Raw genomic sequence first — 10,298 nt, forward strand, 5'->3', positions numbered from 1 at the left:
ACCTCTAAAGGTCAAAGCAATCCTAAAAAAAAAAAGCACCAGAAATCTCACACTGCCTGATTTCAAACTATATTCCAGAGCCATGTTAATCAAAACAGTATGAAATGGTGGATAAACAGACATATAAACCAGTGTAACAGAATCAAGAACCCCAAAATAGAACTACATATATATGGACAAGTAATCCTTGAGAAAGGAACCTAAAACACACAATGGAGAAAAGAAGGTCTTTTCAATATATGGTGCTGAGAATATTAGAAAGCCACATGCAAAAATTAAAACTTGACCACACAAAATAAATTCAAAATGGATCAAAGGCCTAAATATAAGATCTGAAAAAAAATTACATAGATGAAAACATAGGTACTGAACTTATGGACCTGCTGGTGGGAATGCAAACTAGTACAACCATTATAGAAGAAAGTATGGTGGTTCTTCAAAAAAAATTAAGAATAGAACTACCATATACCCAGCAATCCCTTTACTGAGTATCTACCCAAAACTTGAAAACATTGGTATGTAAAGACACATGTACCCACATGTTCATCACGGTATTATTCATGATGTCCAAGACATGGGAACAGCCAAAGTGTCCTTCGATGGAGGATTGGATAAAGAAGATGTGGTACATATACACAATGGAATACTACTTAGCCATAAGAAATGATGACATATTGCCATTTATGATCACATGGATGGACTTTGAGAACTTTATACTTAGTGAAATAAGTAAATCAAAAAAGCTAGAAACTGTATGATTTCACACATAGATAGGATATAAAAGTGAGACTCATGGACATAGATAAAAAAAGTGATTACCAGAGGGAAGAGATGGTGGGGGAGGGGTTGAGGAAGGGGGTAAAGAGAGACAAGTATGTGGTGACAGAGAGTGATTTGACTTTGGGTGATGGATACACAACATAATCAACAACTCAGATGTTCTAGAGATGTTTATGAAACCTATATACTCCTACTGATCAATGTCATTCGTTAAATTTAATTTCTAAATAAAATTAAAAAATGAAAATGGGGAAAGGGCTTGAACAGACATTTCTCTCTCATGATGATATACAAACAACAAATAGACATATGAAATGATGCTCACCTTCTCTAGCTCTGAGAGAAATGCAAATCAAAACTACAATGAGATACCTCCTCACACCTGTTAGATGGGCTGTTATCAACAAGACAGGTAACAACAAGTGTTGGAGAGGCTATGTTTCTTTCACTGCTAGAGAGAATGTAAACAGTTATAGTACTATGAAAGACAATATGGCAGTTCTTAAAAACATTTAGAGTTACCATGATCCAGCAACCCCTCTACTGGGTGTGTACCTGAAAATCTTGAAAACATTTGTATGCACACACATATGCACCCACATCTTCATCACAGCATTATACATGGTGGCCAAGATGTGGAGACAACCAAGGTGTCCCTTGACAGAGGATTGGATAAAGATGTGGTCCATATATACACTGGAATATTACTATAAGAAATGATAAAATATTGTCATTTATGACAGACAACATGGATGGACCTTGAGAACATTATGCTAAGTGAGATAAGTAAAACAGTAAAAGCTGAGGAGTATATAATTTCACACACAGGTGGGATTAAAACAGACTCATGGACATAATCAAAAGTGAAATGGTTACCAGAGGGAGGGGTGAGGAGAGTAAAGGGGGACAAATGTATAATGGTGACAAAAAATGATTTGACTGGCCCTGGCTGGTTGGCTCAGTGGTAGAGCATCGGCCTGGCGTGCAGGCGTCCCAGGTTCGATTCCCGGCCAGGGCACACAGGAGAAGCGCCCATCCACTTCTCCACCCCTCCCCCTCTCCTTCCTCTCTGTCTCTCTCTTCCCCTCCCGCAGCAAGGCTCCATTGGAGCAAGGATGGCCTGGACGCTGGGGATGGCTCCTTGGCCTCTGCCCCAGGTGCTAGAGTGGCTCTGGTCGCGGCAGAGCAATGCCCCAGAGGGGCAGAGCATCGCCTCCTGGTGGGCAGAGCATCGCCCTCTGGTGGGCGTGTTGGGTGGATTCTGGTTGGGCGCATGCGGGAGTCTGTCTGACTGTCTCTCCCCATTTCCAGCTTCAGAAAGATAAAAAAAAAAAATTGACTTTGGTGATAGGCGCACAATGTAATGAACAGTTCAAATGCTATGAAGATGTTTTCCTGAAACCTAGGTGCTTTTATGGGCCAATGTCTTCCCATTAAATTAAATTTCTAAAAAGAAAATGGTAATCCATTCCAACCACTGAAGCTGATTCCTAAGAATCTCCTCTGTACATTACCACCGAAGATTACGATGCCCTAAACTCTTCTAGGTATCCCACTTTTCCTATTTTGAGACAAAAAGCTGTTACTTTGAACCTTTCATTCACTGGTGTTACTTCCTTGGGACCAAGCACAGTATTCTAATTCATGATGAACCTTCATATATTTGAAAATAATTCTTATTGTCTCCTTGTTTGTTTTTCTCCCCCAGGTGAAACTGTGGAACTCCTACTTTCTTGAAATGATTTGGGTCCCCTTGAAATGATTTGGGTCATCATAATCTGTCTCTCCTCAAGGTATTCTAGTTTATCCATATCCCATGACAGAATTGAATACAGTATAATGTTCAGAGTATGGGTTAACCAGCGCAGAATGAGTAGTATAAAAATAAAATTCCTGAAAACTATGCTGTTAAAGCAGACTAAAATAGACTTTATTGGAGAGCACATTCTCCAACTACTTACCTGTTTTTCTATTTTCTGCCTGATTAAATTTCTTTCCTAGCTACCTATCTTTGAAATATCCAAGTAACAATTATAATCAAATCTTTCTGTCCTTACTCGCCTTGATGTCTTGGCTATCTTCTATTTTTTATTTTTGAAATTCATTCACTATATAGGTTTTCTTTATATCTTCCTATCTGAGTTTTCTTCTTCAAGCTATTATGTATCAGAGGCTTAGTTGTTGTGCCTGTACTAGCTCTGCTTCTGCTAGCTCTGTGCTTGCTCCTTTGGGGAGCTCATTTTCTCCGATAGCTTCAATGGTTACCTCCATTGAACTGACTGACCTTCAGATATCTCTCAACTGGTAAACATTCCTGTTTGTTCCTTCTAACTCAACAATTTGCTGTTCCTCCCCTGCCCCACACACTAGCTCCTAGTTTGTATTGATTTTCTGTCACCCAGTTTCAAAAATTGTGGAGTCATCAGTTTCACTTCCCCCCTTATTTATATGGAGTCAATCAACCTGATGTAGTGATTCTTAATTGAAAAACATCTCATATCTAATCCTTCTATTTATTTTCTCATCACTTACTATTCCAAGCACCTCTTTACTAGATTCACTACCATGTTTCTTCCTTTCAGTCTCTTCTGTGCAATCACAAAATTAACATTTTAGTAATGCAACCTTATTCACTTGACTCTCCTTCACAAATGCCCCAGAAAGCTTCCAGTGCCTGATGAGTATAATACAAATTTCAGAATTGTGTTCCAAATCCTTTCAGAATCTTCTTCTTACCCTCCTTTTCAAAATTATACCCCAGAATACTTTTCATGAACTCTGCTGCAACAATTCAGTTGCCTTCTCCCCCTAAAGGATAGCACAGCAGTCCTTAATCCCTTTGGCTTTCTTCTTCTCTTTCTGCATTATCAGCAGGGCAACATCTTAGCCATCCATCTTTTGAGATGTATCACACACCACATTCCCTTTCTCACCACATTCCTTTTACCTTCTTATTCCAAGAGGTTGCTAACTTTTATTATATTGTTCATCTAAAGCAGTGGTTCTCAACCTTTCTAATGCCGTGACCCCGCAATACAGTTCCTCATGTTGCGGTGACCCCAAACCAAAAAATAATTTTGGTGGCTACTTCATAACTGTAATTTTGCTACAGTTATGATTCAGAATGTAAATACCTGATAGGCATTATGTATTTTCCGATGGCTTTAGGTGACCCTGCTGGGGTCACGACCCACAGGTTGAAAACCACTGATCTAAAGTATATTTTGATATTCTAATTTTAGTTTTTCAAGAATTTTCATATTAGATCACTTATACAGTGTGTCTGTAAAATCATGGTGTACTTTTGACCCATCACAGGAAAACAACAGAAGATGATAGAAATGTGAAATCTGCACCAAATAAAAGGAAAACACTCCCAGTTTCATACCTATTCAGTGCAGTTCGATGTGGGCTCATGCACAGATTTTTTAGGCTCCTTAGGTAGCTATCCCGTATAGCCTCTACAGACTCGTCACTGACTGATGGCCTACCAGAATGGGGTTTCTCCATCAAACTGCCGGTTTCCTTCAACTGCTTATCCCGAGTAATGTTATTCCTATGTTGTGGCACTTCATTATAAACGTGCTGATACTCACGTTGCACTTTGGTCACAGATTCAAATTTAGCGAGCCACAGAACACACTGAATTTTCCTCTGTACTGTCCACATCTCAACTGGCATGGCCGTGGGCTGCTCCGCTGTATAAATGGTGTTACGTCATCATCTGCACACGCACACATGCTGCCACATCATCTTACAGAAACTGGGAGGGTTTTCCTTTTATTTGGTGCAGATTTCACATTTCTATTGTCTTTTGTTGCTTTCCTGTGACTGGTCAAAAGTGCACCATGACTTTACAGACACACTGTATATGTGACAAGCTATTAGACTCCAGGGATGCTAACATATATTTTCTGTATACCCCTTTTGCTAGAACAGTGCTTTGAAAACATTTGGCCCACTATGAAAAGTTGTTGGTTGGTTGGTTAGGCTATCACAGAGATGTATTTGTCAAAAATTCTTACACATCTATTTAATCAAATGTTTTATTTAAGAAAAAAAGTATCCAGTCTTTCTTGACTAAGCAATACGAGTATCAATGTATAAATATAAAAACAGTTGGAAACTGAAGTTTTTAGCTGAGATATCTAAAAATGGTGAAACTTCTAAAGAGCAGACACTCCGCAGATGTACAGATGGAAGGGAGTCTATAATTATAATCCGTCTAAGCAATGGCTGGGATCTGGCTTGGATCTGGAGGAGGGGGACCAATCAGTTGTCTTACAGACTTTTCTTTCATTTACCTTCACTCTTCCTCCTTGTGCTGTATTTCCTTCCTCTACTTGTCTTTACCCTTTTTTGGAGCTCCTGCTTTTTTACCCTTGACTTGAGGTTCTTTCTTTCCTTTAGCTTTGTCCTTTCCTTCACTATCTTCCTTGGCTTGGGCCTTGTTTTCTTTTGTGTCTCCCTTCTTTTCTACATCTTTCTTTTCTTTGTCCTGATCATTTTTATCTTCAGAATTCTTAATTTCTCCTTGAGATTCTTGTCCTTGTGGTGCCCCTTGTGGTGCCTCGGCCTTCTTTTGTTTAGATTTCTGTCCCTTTGGTGCTCCGGTTTCACTCTCTTTCCCTTTGGATTCTTGTCCTTGTGCCGTCGCATCCTCACCCTCCTTTCCTTTAGCTCTTTGTCCCTTTGGCATTTCAGACTCGCTCTTCTTTACTTCAGATGTTTGTCCTGTTGGTATGTCATCCTCACTTTCTTTCAGCTGAGATTCTTGTTCTTGTAGTATCTCAGGCTCAATCTTTACTTTAGATTTTTGTCCTTGTGGTCTTCCTGCCTCACTCTCCTTTACCTGGGCTTCTTGTCCTTGTGGTATTCCTGCCTCACTCTCCTTTATTTGGGCTTCTTGTCCTTGTGGTCTTCCCACCTCACTCTCCTTCACCTGGGCTTCTTGTCTTTGTGGTATTCCTGCCTCACTCTCCTTTATTTGGGCTTCTTGTCCTTGTGGTCTTCCCATCTTACTCTCCTTCACCTGGGCTTCTTGTCCTTGTGGTCTTCCCGCCTCACTCTCCTTCACCTTGGCCTCTATTCCTATCTTGCCTTTCTCCAACTCAATGCCTTCTGCTTTGCTTTGTGACTCTGTTTTGCGCTTCAAGAACTCATCAGACTTGGTGGATAACTTTTCCTTCTTGACTGCTTCCTTGCTTTCTTCTCGGCTACTCTTAGACTTTGTTGTGCCTCCACTTTTTGGAGCCAGGACTCCGGAAACCGATTTTTTTGCATGTCCTCCATCCATGTAACCTGGAAATATAACTGAGCACACAACAAGAGTGCATGATTCAGAAAAGTTCTTTCTCTTTATTCCTACTTTCCCACCCCATTATTGGTTTTTTTTTCTTTTGTCTTAAAACTGACAGAGTGAAGATAACTTGTTTTTTTTTCCCCCCTGAAAATATAAAATGATGAAATGCTACACTAAATTATATTTAAGTACTGATAACATTCCAGAATATAAGTTGGAAGATTAATGGAAGAAGAGGTAATATGTGGTATGAGCCAGCTGACAGTTCACTGTGCTATGGCTAATGAATAAAGCTCGATAGGCTAAAGAAGAATGTATTCTGAAAGGAAATAGAATTTAATTTTATAAACAATTGTTCAAATAATATTGTTCCTTAAAACAGAAAAAGAAAACTCAGTATAATTTTTATGTAGAATAAAATCACATCTCATTCTACAAGAGTAATAATAGTGCTAGCTGATATTTATTAAATGCTTACTGCACACCAGGCTCTCACCATTTTGAACACTTTATATGTATTAATTCATTTAATCCTCACAATGACTATCATTACCCCCATCTTACAGATGAAGAAACTGAGGCACAGAAAGTTTAAATAAATGTGGATGTGGTCGTGAAGTTACCCAGTGGTAGAGCAGGGATTTGAACCTGAGTATTCATACTTCAGAGTTCAGTTTTAACTACTACTATTAGACGGTTTCTTGAAATATCTGATAACTCGCTTTGCAAAAATTTCAGATCCCTTTATTATGTATAGGTTAATCAGCTCTGCTAGATCTTATTTCTGTGTTACCTAATAAACTTGAATTTGTTAGCTAGCTTCTATTAATTATTATTATTCTTATTTTTTAGAATTTGATTCTATAAATTAAGGAAAGAAAGGATATCTGTGTTACCAAGAAGAATTGTGTGGATTTGTGCTATGGAGCAGAAAGTATGTCTTTCTTTGAAAAAAAAAATAGCATTTTATATTAATACAGCAGAAAGAATCTTGAATTTAAAAGTTGAATCTGAACACCTGGGTTTACTTCTGGCTAGCAGGGTTTACTTGGGTTAATCTCCAAAGATCCACTCCTTCTACTTAGTCTGTTCTGTACACTTTGTAGAGTTATTTAAGTATCTAGACAAATAGTTTAAATAGTATAGCCTTTAGAGACAGACTGGTTAAAAATCTTGGCTCTATACCTAACTAACTAGGTGGCCTTGGGCAAACTTTTCTTTTTATCTGTAAAATGGGAGCAAAAGTAGTAGCTACTTCACTGAAGTGTTATGAGGATTAAATCATGTCACCTAAGTAAAGCACTCAGTACCACACATGGAATGTAGTAAGAAGTCAATAAATATTGGCTATCGCTACAACCGAATGAGATAGTACAGGCAAAAACTCTCTGAACTATCAAAATGAGTTGTTTTTAGTGTCAACCAAATAATTTAGAGGAATGGTTAACGGAATAACCATTATAAAAGAATTTCTTGCCTAAAACTTAATTATTTGAATTTTAAAAATATTAACAGCTTTTTTGATATGATTTGAGTCTGTTGTTTGAAAACTGATATACACACAACTGTATTTTATCATTTGTAAAAAGTGAGACACACTTGTATTAGATAAGAAAGTAACTGTAAGTCAATATGGATGTTGAGTTCAGAGTTTCCTGTTGTTTTTCTTTTGGTATTTTAACTTTTGGCACCAAAATAAAAATTACATTAGCAACCCTGCATTAATGCTTTCTGAACCTTTTTGTGTATTTTTCTCACTAGTGCTTGTTTAATAAAATATGAGTATTGAAATTTTATTCTAGACAAGCTCATTTACAATTTTCTGATGAAAATCAGTGGTAATATACCCCAAGCACTTCTCTTTTGAGAAAAACAGCCCAGGATATTTTGAGATCCAGTGGACACATATTTTGTTTAGGGTGTGGTATGGTGTGGTGTGGAGAAGAGCACGTTTTTCCACTGAAGCTTCTAACTTCACTAACTCTATGGAATGTACCTCTATACAAGCTGGTCTTAAAAATATATGAGTATTTTTTTTTTTTTTTTGTATTTTTCTGAAGCTCGAAACGGGGAGAGATAGTCAGACAGACTCCCGCATGCGCCCAACCAGGATCCACCCGACACGCCCACCAGGGGCTATGCTCTGCCCACCAGGGGGCGATGCTCTGCCCCTCTGGGGCGTCGCTCTGCCATGACCAGAGCCACTCTAGCGCCTGGGGCAGAGGCCAAGGAGCCATCCCCAGCGCCCAGGCCATCTTTGCTCCAATGGAGCCTTGGCTGCGGGAGGGGAAGAGAGAGACAGAGAGGAAGGAGGGGGGGGGTGGAGAAGCAAATGGTCGCTTCTCTTATATGCCCTGGCCGGGAATCAAACCCGGGTCCCCTGCATGCCAGGCCGATGCTCTACCGCTGAGCCAACTGGCCAGGGCAATATATGAGTATTTTTTAGTTTTTACCATCTCTTGGGGGTAATTAGTTTCAAGTTTACTACTGTGTATGACCCACTTTTAACCTAAATTTATTTCCTAAATAGTATATAGACTTTGTCAATCAAAATGAGGTGTTCTAGAATTTAAGGAAATAATCAATATTCTAACCACTATACAATCATGGCAAGCTACTGGAGCCCTGGAAATAATCAATGTTTATTTTAGCTACACTTTGCTTAATTTTGTAAAAATTTTAAAGAATTTTATTCCTTCCCCACTACACTAAGAAATACCTCTAGTCACTTCCCAAAGTATCTTCATACCCTTTATTGTTTTAACATTTTTGCTGTATATTTTCTATCTTAAACTTAATTAACAGAAATTAGACTTGTTAGGGTTTATTTTTCAGGAATCTAGATATCCCATAAAGTGAGATTCACTTTTATTTCAACTTTGCATTACAGAAATGAGGCACAAATCATTATTCCACCAGTTTCAATGTTCTTGTCTCCTTTCTTCCAGATTTCTAGACAGTGCATAAATCTTTTCTTTGCCTTGGACCTCATAAGCTTCATACTATAAATATTTGTAAACCCTGGCTAATCGTCCACGTACAGAAGGCAGTAGCTTATACAATAGATTCTAATAAAATTGAATGATTTGATCAAGACCGTGGCAATGATTGTATTCTAGCTGATTAAAAATTTTAAATTGGAAGAAAAATTTAATTGGGTAAGTTTTGTTAAAGCTGAAAGAGATCAAGAAATGATGATCTCATGAACAATTATAAGTATAGGTTACTGAAATAATGCAGAAAATGGACCATTGGCTTGATGAGGAAACTAATCCTATCAGGTTCTTAATCCAGTGGCTGTCAGCAAGAGCATAATGAGGTGTAGAATCCGTATGATCTGATGAGTGTTAGAGAGATGAATCAGGCCATGACTCAGCATTTACAAAGTTCATATACTACTTGGTTCCATGTGGACTTGAGACAATAAGGAACTTAACTCAAGATATGATGAAGTCTGATGGGTCGATTCATTTTAAGTCTTTCTTTTTAACAATGAATTACACCTTAACTTTCCTTTACTAAAATACCCCAAATCTATGTACTCTTGTTGATCAATGTCATCCTGTTAAGTTTAATTTTCTAAATAATGATAAAAAACATTAGCTGGGAAGAATATGTTTGAAATATTGTCAGTAAGAATATATATTTTGAAACCAAAAACTTAACCAAAATGAAACTGATTGTTTTTCTGGCAATTAAAAAGCACCTATCTGTTAAGAACTAATTCACCTTCAGGAAGAGACTTAGCCTGTGAGTCCTTCTCATAATTTCCCTTCCTCCTTTATAAGGAAAACACAGTCTTTTCACCTCCCCCATGAGGGGAGGACCCTGGAGGGAACAGACGCATCTCTGCTCATGGCTGTTGTAATGCATGTTGTTTCCTGTACTATTAATTGAAAGAAAAGAATTGTCTCTTCTAACTTTACTGCCTCTCCCTCCAATCACAAACCAACCCTCATTCTAGTGGAAACTGAGAAAAAGAGGGAGGCTTAACCATAATGAAGTATAAAGTGTATTTTATGTTTGTCCATGTTTAGAATGTTTGAGATGCTTGAAGTGTATCTCACTGCATTTAAGTCTTACTTGCTTCTAATGATTGTATGCTTACAGAGTTTTAAAATTATGATTCTACATTGTTTCATCTGATTTCCTTGAAGAGCCGAACCATACATGAAATAATCCGAAATAGAGAAATTTGAATTTAGAAAAAAGCAGT

At 38.0% G+C, this 10,298-nt stretch overlaps 1 protein-coding gene across 1 annotated transcript; it reads right to left on the reverse strand.

Moving 5' to 3' along the window:
* Positions 1-5,119: 5,119 nt before the first annotated feature.
* TSBP1 (testis expressed basic protein 1) lies at positions 5,120-9,929 on the reverse strand. The gene is made up of 2 exons (XM_066266436.1): positions 9,890-9,929; positions 5,120-6,081 (listed from the first exon to the last, which is right to left on the reverse strand). Exons 1-2 carry the CDS (start codon positions 9,927-9,929, stop codon positions 5,120-5,122), a joined length of 1,002 nt encoding a protein of 333 aa, XP_066122533.1.
* Between the last annotated feature and the right edge of the window lie 369 nt (positions 9,930-10,298).

This window comes from Saccopteryx bilineata, chromosome 1, assembly GCF_036850765.1.
Source record: "Saccopteryx bilineata isolate mSacBil1 chromosome 1, mSacBil1_pri_phased_curated, whole genome shotgun sequence".
NCBI lineage: Eukaryota > Metazoa > Chordata > Mammalia > Chiroptera > Emballonuridae > Saccopteryx > Saccopteryx bilineata.

What these genes read in the sequence shown, in the direction of transcription:
- TSBP1 (XM_066266436.1), bottom strand. Translation starts at nt 9,929, where the DNA reads ATGCGTCTGTTCCCTCCAGGGTCCTCCCCTCATGGGGGAG. An exon ending in GTCCTCCCCTCATGGGGGAG is followed by an intron (nt 6,082 to 9,889) that starts GTGAAAAGACTG and finishes TTATATTTCCAG; the next exon opens with GTTACATGGATGGAGGACAT.